The sequence below is a fragment of the Athene cunicularia genome, assembly GCF_003259725.1.
Source record: "Athene cunicularia isolate RWA chromosome 2 unlocalized genomic scaffold, athCun1 chr2_part1, whole genome shotgun sequence".
In the NCBI taxonomy this organism is placed as follows: Eukaryota; Metazoa; Chordata; class Aves; order Strigiformes; family Strigidae; genus Athene; species Athene cunicularia.
In genome coordinates, this window is record NW_020799095.1 from 3,251,882 (window position 1) to 3,275,955 (window position 24,074).

General features: G+C 39.6%; 1 protein-coding gene across 1 annotated transcript in view; it reads right to left on the reverse strand.

The window, feature by feature from the left end:
• Positions 1-24,074, reverse strand: part of SMARCC1 (SWI/SNF related, matrix associated, actin dependent regulator of chromatin subfamily c member 1) — an 83,144-nt gene that overhangs the window by 48,559 nt on the left and 10,511 nt on the right. The window contains exons 4-14 of the mRNA XM_026842411.1: positions 23,144-23,236; positions 18,926-18,995; positions 16,677-16,746; positions 14,901-14,976; positions 13,000-13,125; positions 12,204-12,322; positions 10,854-10,978; positions 10,001-10,060; positions 9,309-9,346; positions 6,604-6,725; positions 3,165-3,236 (exon numbers count right to left, since the gene is read on the reverse strand). Coding sequence (XP_026698212.1) covers positions 3,165-3,236; positions 6,604-6,725; positions 9,309-9,346; positions 10,001-10,060; positions 10,854-10,978; positions 12,204-12,322; positions 13,000-13,125; positions 14,901-14,976; positions 16,677-16,746; positions 18,926-18,995; positions 23,144-23,236 — 971 coding nt within the window. The remainder of the gene's footprint in view (positions 1-3,164; positions 3,237-6,603; positions 6,726-9,308; positions 9,347-10,000; positions 10,061-10,853; positions 10,979-12,203; positions 12,323-12,999; positions 13,126-14,900; positions 14,977-16,676; positions 16,747-18,925; positions 18,996-23,143; positions 23,237-24,074) is intronic.

The following is a 24,074-nucleotide window of genomic DNA, read 5'->3' on the forward strand; positions in this document are numbered from 1 at the left end:
ATATGCAGGAACACTTCTGAATGCTCCTGGAGAGAACTGGGTTACCACCTGTTCAAAAGTAGGTACTTTAAAGCAGTCTTGGCTGCAGAAATTAATTTAATATTTATTAGTTCAGGTCCCATTACTAGGTGAAGAGAGAAGCCTAAGACAGAAACATCCCTAAATTTTATCCTGAAGGGAGTCTGTTTTCAACAATGACATTAGCCATCAAGCTAAAACTTGTCAATTGTCAAAGCATTCAGTTAAAATCCCTTTTAAGCCAGAAACCAGCCCCTAGGCACTACTGTCACAAGAATAAACCTGTGTGAGCTTCTGAAACATGGTATTTTGTTTGGCCTGAAAATTAAGCTGGAGGCAAGACATTTCCATTCAGAAGGATGTTTATTTAAAAATAAAACACAAAGCCAAGACCATATGCTATTTCTACAATCCCTAAATGGCAACAAAAATACATCTCTAGGGTAACATCACGATTGGGAGGAGTCCCTGAATTTGCTTCACTCGTAGGCAATAACCAGTAGCAGCTCATGGATATCAGGAGACCTGATGTTTTGATGTCAGCTGACAAGGGAAGCATGGGATTACATACGATGACCACATCAATGGCAAATATGAAAGATAAGCATTCTTTAAAAATTCAATCTATTTGCAGTCTTAGGCAACAAGTCCTAGAATATCCAAACCAAAAATATGCTGAACGGTAAAACTGATGGAGCAGAGTCAGTGTCAAATACATTCTGGATCAAATGCATTTGAGATCACTATGATGCAGCTATAGTTAACTCTGCAACTCAGACATGTAGAGAAGCTGCAAGTAAAGACTATAGACTGAAAATCATTCAGGGTGCCAGGGACTGCAGGAGATCTCTAAGCCAATCTCCTCCTCAAGCCATGGTCAGCACTGCATTTTGATCAGGTTGCTTAGGGCTTTGTCCAGCAAGGCCTGAAAGACTCCAAGGCAGAGCATTCCCAGCTTCTCAGGGCCCCATCCCAGTGCTTCATCTTCTTCAGAGCTAAAAATTTCTTTTACATCAAGACAAAACTCGATGTGTTTCAGTTTGACTTGTTTTTCTCCTGCCACACACCTCAGTAACAAGCCTGGCTCCATCTTCTCAGTAACCTCCTTGTGCACTGGGCAACTACTATAAAGCCTCTCTATCCTTCTCCTAGCCGATAAAGCTTAGTTTCTAATTGCTACCTCAGTGTTAGATCAGAGGCCTCCCAAAATATCAGTCATGCCTGAGGAGATTCAAGCCCAAGAACACTCTGTCTGAAGTCTGCCTTATTTACCTGCCGGAACAGCAATGCAGGATGACATTACCACTATCATTTGCACCAAGAAGAAACTGAGCGGAAAAAAATCAGTTTGAAGAAATACTGTTGAAGAAATGGTAAATGCATGGCTTGGCTGATCTTAAGACAATGTACTGAGAAGACACCTCAAACGCTTCCTTTAGTAGCTAAAATCTCCAAAAGCTGCTTTGCAGCCAGACAAAAATTTGATACCAAGATAAAGTGGACACAACTAGTCTAGTTCCACTGTCCAAGTCAACAGCATACAATGGTGTTAAATTTATGATTTTCTTTTTTTTCTTTTTTTTTGGTGACCTCAGAGGTTCTAGGATTATAATTTTAATAGAAACAAGCACATTGATCAAAAGCCTGATGTTGAACATTTTCCTTTAGTCAATCACCTTTCAAGACTGCAAAGTCTTCAAAATTTCAAAGTACAAACCTCATGAAGTGCAACAAGGCCAAGTGCAAGGTCCTGCCCATGGGTCCCAAGTACAAACACAGGCTGGATGAGGAGGGGATGGAGAGCAGTCCCGAGGAGAAGGACTTGGGGGTATCAGTGGATGGGAAAACTGCCTGTGAGCCAGCAATGTGAGCTCACAGCCCAGAAAGCCACCCGTGTGCTGGGCTGCACCCAGAGCAGTGTGGGCAGCAGGGCGAGGGGGGGATTCTCCCCCTCTGCTCCCCTCTCCTGAGACCCCCCTGCAGGGCTGGGTCCAGCTCTGGGGGCACCAACAGCAGAAGGACACGGACCTGCTCGAGCGGGGCCAGAGGAGGCCACGAGGATGCTGGGGGGGCTGGAGCACCCCCCTGTGAGGACAGGCTGAGAGAGTTGGGGGGTTCAGCTGGAGAAGAGAAGGCTCCGGGGAGATACATAATAAGCCTTGCAGTAGATTCTCAAGATAAGCATTTGATGTAAAATCAGCAGCTTATCTTGTTACACTGCTAAGTCAGATCAGAAGTTAATCATTTGATGTATGAAAAAACCTGCAACACCTCAAGACAATAATCAGCTTTTTTTTGTTATTAAGCTGTTTAAACAACTATGTGTGTATAATTTTGAGTTAAGAACACTTAAGTTCCGCAGTAGATACCAGATCCCACAAGCAAATGAGATAGGTACAAACTGGATCTGAATTCAACTGAGAGAACTCAACAAGATTTAATAGGCATGGCCAGAACTAAAATGCCACTAGAGGGTTTGAAAAAAAAAAAAAAAGTGTTTTTCTTCTTGCAGTGCACAACTCCAGCTCTCTGATTTAAATCAGACTATCTAATATTTGAAAACACAGTTATATCTCAGGCCTGTGAAGATTCATTTTCCAACCCTCACCTGCACTTTCAGAATTACCCATCAGCTGCTCAGGGAACTGTGAAATCACCACAGATAACTGTGCAAAACCCATTCTACAATCTGACACAGTATCCTACAACAAACTTTGTGTCAGTGCTTATACACAAAACTCCCGAGTCTCAAAAATATAGCACAGCATGAGAGGAGAGAGAAAAAATAAGGAGGATTATGAAGTTTCTACAGTATCATGAAATTTTTCAGATGTCTTTGGAAGATGATCATGTCTCGTACCACAAGAAGTTCAAAAATTTGTTCCAATCCTACTTGGGAGAAACTAGTTTTATTTTTCTTGGATAACCACTATTAACTATTAATTTGATATTTAAACTTTTACCTTTACTACAATAATGCACAAACATTATCAAACTACAGGAAGTGGTTGTACAGGTGCTCTTCACTTCTCATGCCCCTACAGACAATGTTAACACATGCACAGCTGAAGTGAGCACAGGATTCACTAGAAGCTCCTTTATCTTACCACACTTTTATATGCCTGTATTGACATATTTTTACTTACATTTCTGGAGTCTTGGACTTGTTTTTTCCATTGAAGAATTCAGGAAGAGCACGACGTTCAATCACATGAATACTGTAAGAAAAATACACAATTCAGATACCAAAACCTAAATAATCTTGGAGTACCTTCACCTTCAAATGACTATTTTGAAGGAGAACATTTATATCATAGGTTTTGGGGTTTTTTTTAATGACCCCCTGTAAACTTGCTTATTTCATCAAATAAGCAAAGCTGCATTAAAATAGCATCACAAAATTCAGTCACTGATCAAAGCAAAACTACATACCCAAAGCTGCCCTAAAGTACTGAGCAGCAGCCCGTTTTCAACTGTACCTTCACAAGTTCTGTATTCTGACAGAAGCATCTTTATTCTCCAACCTAGTTAGTGCAAACATTCAGCAAAATACCAGTACCTCAAAGAAACTACACTTTTAGGGTATATACTTAGAAGATGGGAGTCCAAGTAAGTGTTTCGAGTCCAATTCCAAAGTTGGATCTATCGTAATTACTAGTGCTCACAAGTCAGGTAGGAGACTGGCTTCAAGAATGCAGCTAGTACCTCCCTGGTCAATTGAGAAAATAAAATCCAAAGCATGGATATTCGGAGCAACTAAACTGTCTTAGAAATAATTCTTCCCCTTTGCACTCCAAGGAAGAAATATGGAGCAAAACCTGACCACATATGGAAGAGCAGAACTAACGATACCTAAGATGCTATGCATTATATAAAATAAACTAAGGTAAAGATCACAGAGAATTCAGCTTTAGTTACTTGAAAGATGTATTTTTATTTTTCCTTCCATAGCTGTTCCAGGTCAAGTATTTAAGTTTAAATGTTCTTTCAGTAGAATCTTCCATTCTGCACGTACTACTAGCCTGACAATGTAAATAGCACTGCAGAAACTTATGAAATCACATTCTAAATAAAGGACTGGAGGAAGTGATATAATTTATTTTAATATAAATAAGGAAATTTGGTCCTGAAACGTTTTAATTGCAGGGTGATTGCACCTGTGGAGTTCTACCAGCAACAAATGAAGAAGATCATTTTGTGTTATCGATGGCGTATAATGTGATATAGTAGGGTTTTTACTGCAAAGCAAAATTATAATGCAAGTAAACAGCCAGAGTATATGTAACTTGATCAGTCAACTCATTCTTTTCCAATATCTTAATATGCAAATTCTTCGACAGACCTAAGATTTAGCCCACCTATTACTAGGCAAGAAAATAGCTTCAAGATTAAAATAACCTTCCATTTTACAAAAAAGTGTCAGAAATGCAGAGCTTGTTAGAGCAACCAAAGACAAGCTCGTAGAATGGCACATAATTTATGCAAGTTAAAAACTGGAGAACTACAACAGTCCTTTAGGAATTGTTACTTTTAAAGGAAACACAGGAAAATATGTTCTTTACAAACCCTCCTTCCTCCTGTATGTTCAGTTTTTAACCTACCATTCACTTGTCCTTTTATGCTGATACTGCTTACTCTTAACTTGTCATTCATAGGAAAACCCTCTAACTTGAAGATAAAGATAACAATAAACTATTTGGATTTTAGTAACAAAGAAATTATCTAGTTCTTGCAATGAAGTTGCCCAAATCGTAACAGCCTACACTGAAATTGAACTGAGCATTAAATAAAATTTATCTTTTTACTAGAAAATTAATTTTAGCAAAGACTTCTAAAACAGCAGTTTATAAGACATTTTCAGAGAAGTAGATTAGAACTGCTCTTCAGTTTGCTTTAAATTAGTTGTGACTGGAGACATCTCAGAGACAAAAATGTCCATCTCACAGCTGTGCTGTTATTTCAGCCTTAAATCCAAATCAGCTTAACATGCTGTTTCTGGAGCACTAGAATGCAAAAATCAAAGCTTCTTTTCACATCAAGCTGCTACCTTGTGGATGTCCACTGCTGCAGTCAGAGGTGCTTTAAGTTTGCCTTTTACAAGGTCAGAGCAAGAACACCTGATGCAAAGAGAAGTTTATTCTGTTTCTTCAGAAATAGCACATTAGGCTTTTAGCTGTGTTTCACAGACTGATTCAGTTCCCAGGAACACGGTCAGAAATACTGCTGCTACTACAAATGCACCAATCAAGAATTTTTAACCAAGCATTATTACCAGTCATGCCCAAAAAGCACTTGTACATTAGCATCAGAGTGATCTTGTGACAAAATGACATTGTTGTCATGTTCTCAGTAGGGAAGTATTATTGCACCTTCACTTTACAAACAAGGAATTGAAGCACAGAGACTACAGCTATACCAGCCTTGGTTTAATGTAAACCTCAACTAGTTCGAGCTACACAAAGTTGCTTTTTCTGATCTACAGCAGATCCAGTTCTTTATCCCTTTCTGAAGCACACCAGTGGAGCATTTCATCCTCTGTGTGCACCAGAAATACACCTCAAGCCTTTCCACTCACAACGCAACTGGAGCCTCTATAAATCCAGACTGTGATCCTTGGCTTTTCTGCTTCCAGGATCATCTCAGAGCAGGAGAGCAAGGGGACTGAGAAAACAGAGGGTTCTATCTATGGGGATTTAGGTCAGCTCAAGTCACCAGCACTGACAAAAGCTACGTCACTGACTCAAGGTAATGAAGTTTACCAGAGCTGGAAACTGAACCAACCCTTACACTAACAGTTCACTTCCCATCTTAATTCACTACTATAAAGTTACCCACTTTGGAAAGTTGCATGTGAATCCTAATACTCAAGTGTCATAGCACATCTTTTTAGATTCCAGCCTGAATAATGTCTCAACTTCTAGAGGTGAGACAAAACACACACTCAAATGACAGCCCTTCCAGACAACTGACCATTCCTTATTCTGTTTCCAAAGCAGTTTTTATTTTTAAAAAAACTACTACATGAGTTTAACTCGTAGAGGGACTTGCATTCCCAGCCACTTCCTCTCTTGCCATACCACAGAAGTTTGAGTATACAGAGAACATTAGAACATTACTATAGTGAGTTATATGGTCATAGCACACCACAAACCTCTGACTCCAAGGAAGATTCCAAAATGAAACAAGTATCCTCCCTGTATAATCCGTGACTTATCCTCAAAGTCAAGATCTGAAGCAATGTAAAAAGCCACGAGCTTTCAGAAGGAGACACAAACACACACAGATCATACAAGGACTAGAGAGTAGGGAAGAAAAAGGAATCTTTTTCCCATGGGGGGAAAGAAAATAAAAATCCATGTAAAGCAAAAGATTCTGAGAAGACTGAAGATCTATGCTGTTTGAAATTCTCTTCCTCATTCCCAATACCTGAAAACTGCCATAAGTCAGTCAGAAAGATTTTTAAATGGTAAAGATGTACCCATACAGGGGAACTAGGCCTAGAAGTAATTTCTTTTAGGCCTCAGCCTGATTTATGAGAAAATCACCAAAACTAAGTCTTCCCCCCATTCCCAATTACTTTCTTACCAGTTGTAGTCAAACCAAGATGCATAGCTTGGAATAATGATGTGGTTGGTTTGTTCTGTGACATTATCTTCACCTGGATCAATTGACCGACTTTGATCACCTTTGTTAGGATCTTCATCTTCCTGTATCACGGAGGGAATACAATGGTTAGTGGGCTGCAGAAGACTTACCTAACAATTCTCAGACAGCACAAAGTTAGTTCAACACAAGTGCTTTCCAATCCTGTCCAGAATAAACTTTTCCTGATGCAATCTCTGGTCAGTGGGGAAGATCTCTGGGACCAGATAAAGTGTAATCGGTGTTCAAAAAAATACTAAAGAAAGCGTAAGGCCAGTAAGAAGTTTTTACAGAGCCAATTCTGAAATCTGATTGTTGGCAGTACAGTTAAAACACGCTTCCTTTCCTATTTGTGAAATTAAGCATGCTCTAACTCAGGGAGAAAACACTGCATTTCAGTTCTGCAGTATACTGCAGCCACGTGTAATGAATACAGCACCAATTTAGAGTGCTTTGTGAGCTGTCAGCCTAGCTCTTGCTGCCATCTCCAGCTACTGACACTGCACCAGTTTTTCATATTGACTAAGATGGCATGTGTTTTTTGCCACTCTTCCCCAATTAACCTCACTCCTCAGAAAAGCATTAAAGGAAATCAGATTCATTACTTCTACTTTCACTGGGAGACACATGTCAGCAGTAACAGCTTCATGTCTGCAAACCTGTGTCTCTAATATTACACTAAATTCTTGCTTGGATAAACTCACTTTGATCAATGTTAAAGCTGGTCTTGGATACTTCTCTCTTGTGAAGAAGTGATACTAAGTTCAGTTTGTAACTCTGTATGTCCCTGCACCTACTTCCACTCAGAGGGGGAAAATGCCCATGAGTTTGCTCATGCAGGGCTGTGAAGACATCAGTGAGCAAGATTTCGTAAAATTCCCAAGCAGAGGACAAGTTTTTGGTCACTTTCTGTTGCATCACAAGAGAAGCCTCTGGTGAACGAGTACTAGCTGTTCTGCAACTTGAGTTCCAGCACACATTTGCTTCCTGAGCCAAAGGATAAAGAGAAGGGCACAGAGGTGGCATAAAAACGGTCAGAACATGATTAGAACTGTACAAGAAACCCTCAGGTGCTATCTGAAGAGCCTGTAGGCAACTTGACATTAAATGCTTTTCTGTACCTGAATATACTAACCCAGGCAGATTTCAGTAAAACAGAACAGACTGTTAAAAATAACAAAGTCCCCAAAGCAAGATCTTAAAGAGTCATTTGTATCAACAGTGTATCTTTTTCTGGGACTAAATTCCCCCCAAAACAACAAGGTATCATTCTAAATATACTTAGTGATCTGACAGCAGCTATTCAGAAAAGAAGTCCTTCCTCTCATCATCCCCTTAATTTCCAACACCCTTCTCCTCTCAAAATGCATTCACTGAACAGAGAAACAACAGACCACATCCCCTGCGAAAAAAACACTGTTTAACAAAGGACATAAAAAGCAAATCTCTTCCAATACAACATGGAACAAATACTAAGGCTGCTGCACAAATTCCACAGTTCCAGGTCACACTCAGGGATGGAGAAATTACACCAGAAAAAAAACCCGGCATCTCCCATACTGGAAAAGCCTGCTGTTGTGTTCCTTTTGAGTTGGGTTTCCCTAACTTTGAAAATGGTGCTTGCCTAAGAACCATATTTTGGCAATCTCTGTTCACATGTCTGCATCTAGATACTCAAACCCACTGTTCCTCTGTGTGATATCCATGCATAAAACCTAAAAGAAAGCTTGCTGACCAGCTAGCCAGTTGTCTGTGTACCTAGAATTGCTGTCTTTTCCCATTTTGAAGCATGACAAAGGATTTTTGAGCACTTCTGAATACACATAAACAATCTGGACATAGGAACTGCAATAAGGTAAAACTACAAGTACACCAGTATGGAAAGTCAGATTTTCTTACATGTGTAACTAAGGACACATTTGAGTCTCTGTGCAGGCCTGCAACTGTATGAACTTAACACAGATGTGAACTTTTCTTACCCACATGACCAGGCAAGTCATCTTATACTAAGCAAGCTGTTAAAAAAATATTGCCTGGCATACCAGCAACGCAATGCAGTACAGAAACATCTCTGGCAACTCTATTAAAATGATCAGGAAGGCTATTCTGGGTTTAGATTTAGTCCTAAGACTAAAGAAAAAGCATAACCTTTGAAAAATCTTGCATGTGAAAAAATGCTGCTTTGAAAAGACTTTGCATCTGTGACCTCATTCTCATTATTAATATACCAGATTTAAAAATACAAAATAATCTCACAGCATTCATAGTTGGGTTTTTTTAGAATAGCAAACCAACATTCCTATCAGTAACTAATTTAATCATTACAGGCTCAGTTACTGAAAATGAGATTAAGATCTTGCTAGGACAAGGGACCATGGTTTTAAACTAAGAGAGAGGAGATTCATACTAGACATAAGGAAGTGGTTTTTTTATGATGAGGGTGGTGATACACTGGCACAGGTTGCCCACAGAGGTGGTATGTGCCAGGTTGGACGGGGCTTTGGGCAACCTGGGCTAGTGGAAGGTGTCCCTGTCCGTGGCAGGGGGTTGGAACTAGATGGCCGTTAGAGGTCCCTCCCAACCCAAACCATTCTGTGATTCTATGATCTCATTTTCTATCAAACTTAGTAAGAAACAGCTGCTGTTACCTTTCCTCCAGTTGCCACTGTCTCCTCATCCTGTTCATCTGAAAGGTAAAAGCACTGAGAATTACACTAATAAAAAGCATCTGATTGCTCATAAGCCTTTCTAGCAATACAGTTGCTTAACTGGAAGAATATTTCCTTTGTTTTGGAAAGGAAGTGAGATGGAAGCCAGAGTGGACCACACACATCATTAAGGCAATCTCATCCTCATGCAGGCACTCAGCTATCCCAGGCAAGGGAACCGATGAGAATATAGAGGAAGGATAATTAGAATTTTTCCACACTTAGGAATCCATACCTAATTACTGCCTTTCCCAGTGCCCTATATGTACCCTTGTATAACAGGATATGGGACACCAGTTTGTATCTCTTACGTCAAAAGCTTAGCAAAGCTCAGGGAACCTGCGATTCACTTTGATTCCTAGTAAAAAAATTCTGCCAGGAAAGAGCCTACATGTCATTAAAAACATTTTTTAAAAAAATGCCTACAAGAGAACAGCCTTGCAAGAGAAAAAGAGTCAGTAAGTTTCAACTCGGAATACACATAAAACCAGAATTAATCCAATAAAAGAGTAGAATTGTGGATTGCTTTTAAAATTGAGAGATTTAAAAATATCGGCTCCGTTGGCCTGCAAGCAAGACTTTACTATAAAATTTAGGGGCCAGGGTGCTGGAGTGTTGTGCATTTGTTTTACCGAGGTCTGCTACTGTTCCTCCTTTCACAGGCGTGTTTTCACTGTCCTTCTTTGGGTTCACTACAAAAGCAAGCAAGATTGAAACTGATGAGTAATCATCAGACAAGATACAATTATTAAAGTCTAGAATGCTTTTAGTATGTTATCAATAAACGGTTCTGTTGGGTCACTGCAGTTCAAAAGAGTTCATCTGTGCAGAGCACAAAAGACCATTTGTTTGATTTCTCTGTAATTTCACATCTGAACACAAAGCAGCTTCTATTCATGCAGTTAGTGGACTAAGTACTGTACTTTTTCCACCTGTACAACACGTAACAATTCTTACATGCAAGTTCAAACCAAGTGAAAACCAAATGGTGTGACACCCAAAAGAGTTTGGTGTCAGGGACCTGATAAAAGGAATTATTTTTACTTATGTTTACCCAACAGGTATTGCACAGATCAACACTTTTCTGAAAAGGATTAAGAGCTGAATGCATATGGCATGTTGCTAGAATTTCCACTCATTTAATGTGCTTATCTTGAGCACTTGGCATACAATTATTTTCCTCCACTACACTCCATCCCCCAAAACATGAAGTCTGTATAACTGGTGAGAGCAACCCTAAAATGGGTGAAACTAAATATTTAAGTGGATTATCGTAGAAGTATTTCAAAAAGCCAGAAGGTGAATCTGCTGCCCTTCTCAGCTGTCACATTCAAATCCCTGAGTAGATAAATTTAGACAGGCACAGATCACCTGGCCCCAGGGCCACAAAGTATTGCAAAGATTGGACAAAATACATGTGTATTTTTCTGTGCTGTTTGAGCAACTATTTTAACATTCCAACAATCCAATGTATGCATATTTTACCATTTTTGGGAAGTACCACTTCTTCTATATTAGGTACTGGTGTGGGATCCTCCATGTCCTTCGTAAGATCTTCTTGCTCATCTTCTTCTTTCTGCCCTCTCCTTTTCCCATATAAGGCTGCTTGTCTAAAACAGATCACACACAAATTCTCTGCCAGCTGCAACTGTCATGTTCTCATCTTGATGTTATTCTTCAGAGACAAGGATTCAAGGACTGGGTTATAACACTTATGAAAATATGAATGCTGCATGAAGTGGTGCTGGTGGAGTTAATAAAAAATATCCTCTCTATAATTACTAAACAAGTAAGCTTAAAAAAAAAAAAAGTCTTTTAAACTGTTTCAAGACAAGAGAACACCACTGTATAAAAATCTTGATTCCAACCTAAAACTGTCTCCAGCAGGTTGGCAACACTTTCATACTAGTGAGATTCAAGGGAGCAGTGATTCACTTACATCTGTCCTTTCTGAAACTGCAATAAGGGCATCTGCTGTGCAGAACAGAGGAGCAACAGACCATCTCAAGGCATCTGCCTTGTTTGAGGAGAAAGGCTAGCTTGTGGAATCAACTCCCTGTACTGAGGAAGCCATTTTGGAAATAAAGGCAGAATCACCCACACCTCTCCTTACAGAATCTAACTCAGGCTTTACATTTTGAACAAAAAAGTAATTCAGATTATAAAGTAGTTCTTTCTCACCTCGGATGATAAATTTTCAGTTTTGTCTTATTAGAGCCCAACAGGTCTATTAAACAAGACCTGAATTTTTTGTTCAGAAGCGCTCCCCTCCCTATCCACATATAAACCCCCATAAATAAGCTTTTTTTGGATATTTCGAGTTGTTTTTTAAGAGATCAAACTAGCATTGGAAAAAAAAATATTAATCTGTAGGGCACAAACGCTACTGTTAAAGCTGCATTCAAGAAGTTGACTTTAAAATACCTGCCTACGTACATAAAAAACCCTCTTTAATTAAATGAAGATATTTATGGGGCTATACTTCAAGAAGTGTACATGTACAACATGATTGCACTAACAGAACTAGTTTGAGTTATTTTAGAAGCAGCTAAGTAACTTTTCATTTGATAAGTTCTACGCTTGATGCAGCAATGAATTCTGTCCCTGACACAGATAACATGACAACTGGCAGTAGATTCTCTTCCACCTGCAGGCAATACATTTCTACAGAGGGGTAAAGAAATTATATACACTGCACAAGCAAAATCACTCAAGTCTATTGTAGAAATAATTATTCTTCTGTAATCTAAGGTGAGACAAGTGGAAGGTGACAGATCTCCCCATAAGCATTTCTTCAAGAAAATTTGCTTCAAATTTCAGGACCTAAACACTCACCCTTTCTTCCCTGTCTTTTTTCTTGACTCCACAGGAGTGGGAGGTGGAGAGGGAGAATGCTTTCTCTTTCTTGTACTTGCTGCTGCCTTCCTGTCTCTCCTCTCCGGGCTACGTACAGGCTGTTAAGAGAAGTGAAGTAGTTAGCTCATACCAAATACTACAGTTATTGAAACACTGTAGGCTACACTCTTCCTTAATACATCCCACAAGAGAGAAGCTAAAAGTAATAATATCACAGCATGCACCACATACAGTCACCCCTCAGATGCTGCAATAACTATGTACTTAAGAACTGTGGTCTTGAAACAGAGCAAGAGTCAAATGCTAATGTGTGACTTGTTCAATATACTCTATCCATCAGAAGAGATTTCCTGGTGAGTAGCCTGGCCTCAAGTTAAACGAACGTGCTTTCAGAGTTCTAACTAACTTCCTGCATTGGGAGAGATACAGGAATTAGTTTCAACAGGTACACAGAATTCAGAAATCAAATATTAACCAATGCTGTTTAACACACCCCTGGCTTCAGTTATGCGAAAGCACGGAGTGGGTCCTACCATCTTCAGGAAGGGGGAATTAAAAAAAATGAAGTTCAAAGTGGACACTTACACGTCTGGATAAAGGAATTTTCAGAACAAAGTTAAACTAGACTGTGTTATAACAGGCACCTCAAACTGTTCAACCTGCTTAACTTTAGCAACTTTTTAATTCCAAAAATTTGACTTATGGAGAGATAAAGAACGTGTCAACAGGTCAGGAACATGTCAACAGGTCACCCATTAAGCAAAGAACCACCTACCTCTTCATTTTTCATGGAGATTCTCTGTCGAAAACTCACTGATTTCCTGTTCTCATCTACCTCATAATCTTCTTCATTCATCCATTCATTGAATATATCTGTGTCCAAAATCCACTTGGCATGAACCTACAGAACAGAACGATGTAATGACACGCCAATACTTTCTGAAAGAATACCTCCATGACAGACCTCATGGGATTAAGGAAGTACTTGCAGCTTTGTTACCCAGGGTCTGAATATCCAAATATCTAGTAATGGTTTCACACATAATAGGTAACAGTTTCATGAGGCAATACAAGGATGAACACAACTGTAAGTCTACTGGAAGTCATGGCTGCTCCTCAGTCATTTTTAAGCCTTCTGAAGTGTGAGGTCAGTTCTCACAGCTGGGACAACAGCTCTGTATTAAGAGCATACTTTGGATGCTGAAAATTACCATCAAATTAATCTAAAATATACAGATCACCTTAGCAGATGTGCCACAAAAGACAAAAATATTATGAAGAGTTGGTCATATCTTGCAAAGACGACACAGATGTCGTTATTTTCTGAACTGAGCCGCTCTAACTCTGCTGTTGAGACCAACAGCACACACAGAAAACATGGCATGTTACGTACAGAACAGCAAGTCCAACGAAAGAACAATAAAGTAATAAATACTACTGTTTGTTTGTAACTGCTCTATATCCTTCTCTTGCAATGAACTAAATCAGAAAGGCAAATCATTCCTCTACAAAGAAAACCAATTCTGTAGAGAACCTAAATAAGGTTGCTGATGTTGGTTTGACTGCTCAGATGTTCGACAGATAGAGAAGCAGTGACTTTCTGCATCATTACAACATCAGTTAAGAGCAGAGTTGGCATTAAATTGAACCTTTCCATAAAGAAAGGCAAGATATGACCCCTGGGAATTCCTTAAACAGCTACCAGTTTTTTCGTTCACTCCCATGTTGGCTCTAACTCTAGGGACAGCTGCATTCACACACTACAGTTCATTAGCAATGCCAAGGATTTTAGCAGAATCAAGAAACTTAAACTGTGCCCTGTATGAAGAGCGTACAGAAGCTGTTATCTACAGTGGTACTGTGCTAAGATAAATGAACTAAAGAGCTTCTGTAGCAGCGTGAAACCAGGGGATGGGGGAGCCCACAGCCACGCACAATCTGTCAACCAGACCACAGCTTTATTTTGATCCCAGTAGCTGAATCTGTTGGAAATCATGTTGTTATTACAATAACTCAAAGAGGACAGATAAGATTTCAGTTGTACCTCAGACTTTCAAAATTCAGATTTGTTCTCCTAAAGCAGCTTCTCGATTTCTGTATTATCTAACTCCTAGTACTTTTGGTCATTTCTATATTAATAGAAAGAGATGAACTGTCTGCACACAACGTGCATTTTAAGCCCTGTAATACATGTGTGGTAATCTCAGGTTTCTAACCTGACAGTTTTCTTTAACAATATTTTTTCGAAAACATCATGAAGATATGGTATTTTACCCACTTCTCCTCAAACACCCTATAATGCCATTATGCCTTCTAATGGGTTGTCAGGTTTCATCCCAGAAATGGCTGCACTTCAGCTGTAAGGGAAGGACTTACCTTTAACAGAAAACACTGCAAGTCAGGTGAAAATAAACACGGTCATTTTGGCACCATCAGGGATGCATAAGCCTGTCCTTTTAGTTTTTCAACAGCATTCCTCCCCAGACCAAAGAAATGTTTTAGGTGTTTTCAACATGGCTCTAGAAACATCATTCTGCTTTTCCATATATATATATATATATATAAAAAATACAGTCACTGTTACTCAGCAGCATGTTTAAACATCTTATCTAGTAGCACCTGCACATGAGCTATACCAATATAGTAACTCTGGGAAACTCTTTAAGAGACACTTACCTTCCATGGCTTTTCAGGAATTGGAGGATCCTCAATTTCAGCATCTATTTCATTGGCATGAACCCAAGTGTCATAGCTAATGAGAGAAGTCAAGAGAAGACAAAACTGGTCCCCTGGGCTGTTCATCCAGAAAAATCATCAGCAGGAATACTTATTCAGCAATTCTGACATGTGCAAATCATATTGCTGAGATAGAATAGAAAAGTACTTTCCACTCAACAAAAAGTTTAAGGAATAATTACTGGTTTCTGCTACAGGAATAGGACACACTGAAAAGAGAGGGGGTCCAGGGCATCTAATGCACATTTTTAACTTTCTGAATTTAAAAGCCATCTCAGTGAAGACAGCTCCAGTTTAAAATTGCAAATCTACTCTCTAGATTCAGAGGTATAAATGCAGTTTCTGAGTCACCTGTTCAAACCCTGGCATTAAGTTAATTAACTTGTTTCTGTTCTTATGAGTTTAAAGCAAGAGATACCGGATTCCTGTAACAAAGGAGCATGCACCCTCTCCTTCAACCACTACTGCTGTAGAAATCATTTATTATTTACATTCACTTTTCCACATGCTATTCCCTCAAAAGCCTATTTATAAATCCTAAGAAACTGCACTCAGTAACAGCAAAAGCCAAAATACTTTGTAATCAACACCAGCCGTGTACTGAGCAACTGGGGTAAGTCATACACAAGAAAAAATGTGTATATAGCATTCCTCATGTCTTCACTGTTATTTATAAATACATATACACAGAGTCAACACAAACATGACTCATATAATATAAATATAAAACCACTTAAAGGTTCTTCATTTGTATGAAGAAAGAAACTTAAGTGTGATTGTTGTTTGCTCTCTTCCACTGAAATAGGCATATAGTTCCTAAGAATCCTGTGCATGCACAGCGAAGCAGGTATTAGTACCCTGAAAAAGTTATTTAAATCGAAGCCAATGCTGGGTTACTACAATCTTTTGAGCTTTCATAACTTGGACTCAGAAACCAGTTATTACAAATATATTTAAGTTACTAAGAGTACATACACTATCTTTTAACATCTTCTAACAACACAAGACAGCTTGCTCAAATACGTTCATTCAACAGACACTTTGCACTTGACCAAAGGCAACTCATGGAGTAAAATCTCTGTTGAAGGAAGTTCAACAAGCTGATTAGAAGTTCTCCCTTTTGGCTTCACAGTCTTACTAACCCTATGGAAAGGTTCACTCTGCCCTTTGAAAGTCTGGTTCAGTTTGCAACCTTACTAGTGACTCTGTAGAAGACTAGTGACCCCTCTTCTAACCTCACCCACCTGCCAGTATCTCAAATGGGTATGTATATTTGTTTTAAACCACTGATTAAATCTTTTCAAGCTCTGGACATTGAGATAAACAGCAGCAATGCTACATTACTGCGTGGTTATACTCCATAAGACAACCACTGCTCGTCTCATAATATGAACAGTGATGTACAATCATTCAGAATCAAACCAATAGGAATGCAGTACTGTATATTTGCATTAAATTATTAGACAAGTCAGCCAGAGATAGGCCTGAACTTGTCATATACTACATAACATGAAAACATAGCTGGGATATTCCCCATGCAGGTTCACTACTGATAACCAGAGAGCACTGCTATTCAGAGAGGTAAGCCTCAGTAAACTAAAGGAGCAGCTTGTCTGGAGACAGGGATTTTCCTACTTGCAAGTTTTAATCGAGACTTTTTCATCAACACACTTAAGTCAGATCTGGGGTCTGCTTTCTTCCCCCACCTTTCTTTACCTGTCTGGAAAGAAGCCCCAGTGTACCAGCACCTGCTTGTCTTTTTTCATCACAGGTCTCAACCATTCATCTGCAGAGGGGAAAGAGATGTAGCATCAGATTCAGATTCTAAAGCACGTTAAAAACTATTTTGCCTTCCACAGTCAGTCATAGTGAAGCCACTGCAATCATCTCTGATAAAAGTCCACTGAACTGCAATTACAACGGCCTGGCCTGCCACAGGAACACACTTGCTTGCATTGCCCTTGCATGTCTAAGCATGCATGTGCTCTGCCTGTATATGACACATGTGTTACAGTAGTAAAGTCACTCTGATGCTAAGAATTATTACATTTCCTTTCCTAGACACACACATTCATACCCTAACACAGTCCAGATTAAGATCTAAAGAGGCCTGAAACAGTCAGAGGCATTTCTGGCTGACAGGTGGAAGCACTATCCTCTGCCAGCTCATCTCGTCCCATCTCATCTCCCAGACTCCTTGGCCAGCTGGGCCAGGAACTCAGAACAGGACACACCAATCCTCAGAGAAGACATTCAGTAAAGACAGCAGAAATAACATGGAGAGAGAGACACATGCTCCAATCTGTCACTTTTTAAAAAAATCTCTGTATAAACAAAAAGACTGAACTTCTCCCAAAATGCTTTCTTGTCAAGTGGTAAATATTTCCCCTCTGTCTTTTTCTATCCTCACTAGACATCTGAATCCCCTCATTAACTTAGTCTATTGATTGACATTTATTTCAAAAGACCCTCTCTTCCCAGTACTAAATTCTACTCTTAACAGGTATTTAATAGAGTTTTGAAGGAAGAATGTCAGGGCAGCAGGTGGTGGTGAAACAGATTTTAATAAAAACCTTTAAGAGTCTAACAGAACTTGTATTTCAACTTTCTTCTTTTACAGCAGTGCTAATAAGGACTTCAAGTTAATACAGATTCACTGAGCAACACTAATACTTTGCTGATTTTGCAGTAAGGCACACACTCAGTCTGACTGGTGTTTTAGAGGTTTTTTTTCCTTTTAAACTGCCCATCTGACACAATGTAGTAACCTACCCCTGAAACCCAAAATTTGAGAATATGGCCCAAGCAGGATTAAAAGAGAAACACTGAGGCTTTGAACCTGTATGAAGTTATGCTGCTTGAATTCATGGCTGTTTTCTCATCTTAGTATAATCAGGGGTTAAGAGAGCTCTGTCTAGAAAATCTGCATGTTCACACACTACAAGCCATATGAGACCTACCAGGCCTGAAGTGGTTAAAAATAAATACAAATCTGTGACTAGGCACCCTATTACCAGAAGTACAGAACACAGACAAGCACCTGAGGACACACATGCCATGATCATTCCTACACAGGAGTAAGCACTTCCATCTAGTGGCCATCAGATGCCAGGGCGTATCAGAAAAAGCTAATTTATGTCAGACTCAACAACTGTGATCCACTAGACAATTAAATGTATTTAAGATGAAAAGAATTAAGCACAGTTTTTTTGTTATTTGCTGTAGGATGCATCTGTTAAACTGCTTTTCTGGATCCTATGTACTTCATAGAGAGGCAGACTGCATTATAATAAAGCCCACTATCTCCATTTATCAGGTCCACCTTGACAAACCCCATGCAATGACAGGGATTAGCATTCCCAACCTGTCACCTGGAAGGACGAGAACACGGCAGACAGTTTTTCAGTTCTCATTTACTTTAGCATCCACCTATCTTTCACACATCTAGTTGATTCCTAATAATGTTTCACTCAACATTCTGACCTATACTTACACGCTGAGAGATACAACAGAAGCAACAACAGAAAAAAAAAATGGAAACTTTAGTTTTAACCCCCTTACTTCCACAGTCCTTCCTTTTAATTTTTAATCTAAATTAACTTCTTTAAGTTCTCCCAGATCCTTAGCTTTGCTGCCCTTCAGCCTGCAAGTTATTTGGGACAAACAAAATGTCTATCTGCATTCAGCAATAAATAATATCTCAATTTCCAACACAATCACTGAAGAGTACTCAGTGTTACGCACCTTAAGATGAAAATGTTGCATCGATTAAAAATGTGAACATTACACCCAATAGTTAGAAGCAGGACACAATGATTTTATGTGCAGTTGTCAAACCTACAAATACTTTTCCAGTGGCTCTCAGGAGCGGGCTAGGGCTTTTTGTCTGTGCAAAAGCTCGTGTAAGTGCTAACAGAATTTAGTTGCAAGACTATTTCCACTTAAAAATTAGAAAGGAACTTTACCATCATCCATTGAGGTAGGACTTGGATAAACATGGTGGGTAGCCTTTGATTTCTCTTCAGTTACTGTTCCCTGTGGGAAAGGCGGAAGAAGAAACTGCATGAGAAATCTTTAACACATTACCCCAAATCTTTTCAGCTGCTTCTTGTTACCCACATCCCGTGCAATCTAGAAATATTCAAGGCTAACTTCAATGCAACTACAAATGCTATGTCTAAGAAGTGCCAAAAACCCAATTATTTTAATACTGCTGCCAAACTACTTTATCACCTCCTGCTCTTTTAATCTCAAATCCTTCCTCCTCCAAGTTCCTTCTGCCTCGATTTTCATCGTAAATTGTTCAACTATCAATTCATACAAACCTACTGGTGAATACTTTGTAAGAAAGCATCTGTAACTTTTTTCCACTAAGTACACATCTTGGTCCAAAGCAATTTCTAAATACGACAATTTACATGAGAGAAAGTCTATGAGAAACTTAACTAGAAATGGCTGCCTTGAATAGAACATCCTCAGTACTCAGAGAAGCCTGTATGTCAAGAGACAGAATAAACACCCCTTCTTTCAAAAGAGCCTCCTAAATCATAGAACAAGGGGAGTAAATCAGAAATATACTAACGTGATACCATTGTTTGTCGAATATTCAAATGCAAGAATACTTTTTCTTCTTGCTGCTATAGGACAGCATTTTCTTGACATATGAGAAGCAACAGATGTTACTTCTCATGCTTATGTATATGCCACAAACAGTGATATATAAAGTGATTTCTCTACATATGGGTACAGGCCATAATTATATTCCTATTGGACCTATATCAACACACAAGAAAATTCTACTACATAACTAGGTATCTGTTAAATAAATGCGTAACTGCTTAGCGTTGCCAGTCAAGAATCACAGGATGGTTTGCGTTGGAAGGGACCTTAAAGATCACCCAGTTCCAACCCCCATGCCACGGGCAGGGACACCTTCCACTAGCCCAGGTTGCCCCAAGCCCCGTCCAACCTGGCCTTGAACCCTTCCAGGGAGGGGGCAGCCACAGCTGCTCTGGGCAGCCTGTGCCAGGGCCTCACCACCCTCACAGGGAAGAATTTCTTCCTTACATCTAATCTAAATCTCCCCTCTTGCAGTTTAAAACCATCAACCCTCATCCTATCCCTATACCCCCTGATCAAGAGTCCCTCCCCCCTTTCAGCCCTGGGAGGCCACTCTTAAGTTCTCTCCAGAGCCTTCTCTTCTCCAACTGAACCCCCCAACTCTCTCAGCCTGTCCTCACAGGGGGGTGCTTGAAATGCTGGAGTTTCAACCTCAAGCCCCAAATTAAGGCTGACATCTGGGTGATTCCCACAGCCATTCCCAAAGGGGGCGTGAGTTTCCCTTTAGGCTTCCCTCCAGGGTGGTGCCAGCCTGGCAGGGAGAGCCATGGGGTAAAGGAGCCCCGGGTGTCTGCATTCAGTGAACAAAGGTCAGGTGTCCCACTGAGGGATAACAGCTGGGACCCCTCGCAGGAGGGGCAGTGTCTGTCTGTGAGGTGGATGCCCTGTGCAGAGTTCCCTGTTGGGGAAGGGCCTCCCGCCTCCCTGGGACTGGGCTCCAGTCAGCTCTGGCTTTTGTGAACGTGGGCTGTGTAGAGATTGATGCTGTGGCTTCCTTGGTCTTGTGTTTGGCTTGTTGACTCGGTTGTGTCCCGTGCCTTCTATGTGAGACTGCATTTCACCATTTATTCCACCCATTGTTGGTCGTGTGGTGTTGTTGTTGGGGTCAGTGGGATTGATGTCAATTCTGTATAATCTGATTGACTTGTTTGTACCCCCAGCGCTCACCCATGTACTGACCCTTTTGTATTAAATACAATTTGGTGATTGGTTCATCTTTATGCTGGCTGTGTCCTTTATGCTAGGCCTAATAATTGGCAAAACAGTGATCCAGGCTCCCCCAGTATCTTTGTGGCCTCCTCTGGATCAAAAAACCCTGTCCTTCCCTTAACTGGAGAACCATAAGGATTCTCCCACATGCTGCAGAGACACCTCCAGTCTCCACATATGAAGAGTCATTCCCAAGGGCAGCAGAAATTCACAGTCTGCAGACTCTTCTGCAGAGGAGTTGTGTTTTCGAACAGTTTGTATGAAAATGTTATTTAAAATTTACATTCCATAAATACTTGACAGATTTATTTGAAGGACTTAAGAGCACATGGGGTAAGTTACAGCCAACAATATGCGAACAACTTATTTAGAAGACAGCATCAAAATGAGGAAAATTAAAAAAGCATGAAGATGCGTTGCATTATGGCAGCAATATGTGAAGACTACTCTGAAATCAGGGGCCAAAGGGCAAGAGTTCCTACATCAACAAGAGTTCACGGAACTGGGTAAAGGGAGAAGTGTTCTGAGCAACAGCAAAAAAGAAAACTGGAAAGTAAGAAGAATTTAAAACCCTTCAAAGTGAAAGGAAAGAGCCCTGGCATGAGTGAAGACCCTGCGAAGTGTTTAAGGAACAATAATGGAAATTCTCCCTTCAGTCCCCATGAGCTAAAGACACTTCTAGATATCTAATCTGAGCTTTGTGAATCAGATCAGTACATTTCATCTACTTCTTATGGGGCTTTAAAAAAAACAACATAAACAGGAAGTCTCTCTTAGATGCTATCTTAACTGAAAACAAAGGGATGCATAACCTTACATTATTATAAAACAGCTTTCTGAAAGATGTAAGCAGATTGTGAGGCTTATTCCCTGCCTCTGCTAAACTGAATGTGACTGGAAGCTAAAGACATAACAAGATGGAAGAATTATCACAACAAAACGCTTTTCTTGAAACAGACAGATATAAATGCTAAATCTCACTAGTTATCTGCTTTTAAGTTCCTAAATTATTATTTTGGTTCTTCTCAAAAGAATCCTCAAGACTTACAAAGAAAATGAGAAAAAGCGTGACCACCAAAACCAGCAACAGCATCTTTATCAGCAGAGAAAACAAACATCTTACTGACACCTCTTCTTCTAAGCCCAGAGATCACACGAGCACTGTGCTGGGGCAAGAGATAAGCAACTCTTCTGCACAGGCTGCAGTCAGGGCAGCAAGGGCTTGGAAACTCCAGACAGGAGGAAGCTACAGGCACTAGGGATGGGGTAGAGGGAATACAACAGAAACAGTTAAAAAACAAAAAAAATCATCAAGATAGTGAGGAAACATGGGTAGCTACACAAGATGAGAATTCAGAGATAAGGCAAAGGAAGAAAGCCCAAAAAGCAGAATTAGGGATAATTTCTGTATTCAGTTCTTCACATCCCTTTAGAGACAGAGCTGCCTGCTTTAAAAGTCCCTTAAATCATTTATGGATATAGCATGCTTTGAGTTCAGTACAGAATTCCTTTATGAAAGGAAAACTGAATCATTATTTTAAGCAACAGCAAGCATCCTGAATTAGCTGAATAATTAAGACTAACTTGTCAAAAATTACACAAATGAAGTTGAGGCAATGGTTCATAATGACAACACAGGAAATACATTTAATCTGAAAAGAAACAGCTTGCTTTGGCTACAGCCATGAATTATCATAACAGAAAAGGCTATCAGACGATCTGGAGTTCACATTCCAAGATACTTGTCTCAAGACAAGTGAAAAGACTGTTTACATTTTTAGGAGACAAAGGTATTAATCTTGTTCAGTTCAGCATCTAGGATATTAAATTACAATGGCAAGATGTTGACTCTCTCAGAAGTATGCTGAGTACCTAACAAGCGAGAGACCCTTGTCTTCTGTCAGCACAAGCAAGAAAAAGTAAAATAAAGCAAAAGAGGTAGCGATCATTTTAAGATTAAAAAGCTTCCTTACGCTGTCCCCACATATCTAGAAGAGCTGTATTACATACTGCCCTCCTCTGGTCTCAGATTTGGACCTTCTGCTTTACATAAGCAGGTTATTCACGCTTCAATCAGCTATTGCAGTGAATTTGCTGAGATACCATAATTACTTCTCACTCCAGCAGTAATTTCAGATTTACTTTTAGAACAAAGTTATGATTCCATCTCCCTGTGAGGGTAACTACTAATGGCATTTTACAAATGGTGAACTTCTGGTCTTAGGTGACTTGCTGCTGCTGCTGTGAGTTGTCAGACACAATCCAGATGAAACTGATATGTTGAAGCCAAGCAAATCTATTTTATCTTCGAACTGACAAAACATTTGCTTTAAGATAAGCTATTTAAGAGTTACCTGGTGACGTTTGACAATATCCTTCAATTTATTAGCCAACTTCAATTCTATATCTGGAATGAGGTAGATGGTTGGTCTGCTCAGACAATTGTTCTAGTGGAGAGAATAAGAATTAAATAAAAATTAGTAGGCCACCTGTGACATAAATCAAAAATTTCCTATTAAAATCACCAGTACTTGAAAAAGCTCAAAAGGAACACAAATCAGCTTGTGACACAGCACACTAACTCTAGCTCCAGCAACCCCCAGGACAACAGTATTTCCTTCACACACCTCCCCACCAAAGTTTATCCTGGGTTTCCTTCTGGTCTCTGCAGACCTGCCACTAGCTCTGTCAGGCACATAATGACAGAAGAAGAACGCAACGCAGCTGCTCTCATGTTCCTGCTTTCACAACATCTTTAATGAAAACCACATCTTTGATTTCAAAGAATTTTTACCAGGCTCTGGAAGACTCTGGCTGAAAGGGAATTTAAGTACCCTGCATGTCAACTTCCAAATCTGAATCTGTCCTGTTGCACTGACGTGCAGATTCATGCATTTCTACAATATTTGCAGGTACACATTGATTTCATTTTGGATTTTAAGATGTACTTTATTATGTGCTAAACCCACCATACAATGGCCACAGTCTTTTATAAGAAGAGTATTGTTTCTTTTTGCTGTCCCTCCTATTCCCATTTTTTAACAAGCACCTGAAAATTATATCTTGACTGAGCTTGGTTTTAGAGTTTGAAAAAAATATTCTGTTATTCACACACAGCAGTTAAAAAAAAGTTAATTTCAAATTAAGATTCCATACAGTTGTTATCTGCTCTCTTCTGGTAGTAACTTGTTTGATAAAGCAAGAGAGTCTAAATATATCCTAACCTAAAAAAAGTTAAATTTTTATCAAGCTGAAAGTCTCAAGAAAGTCAGCAATTGAATGAAT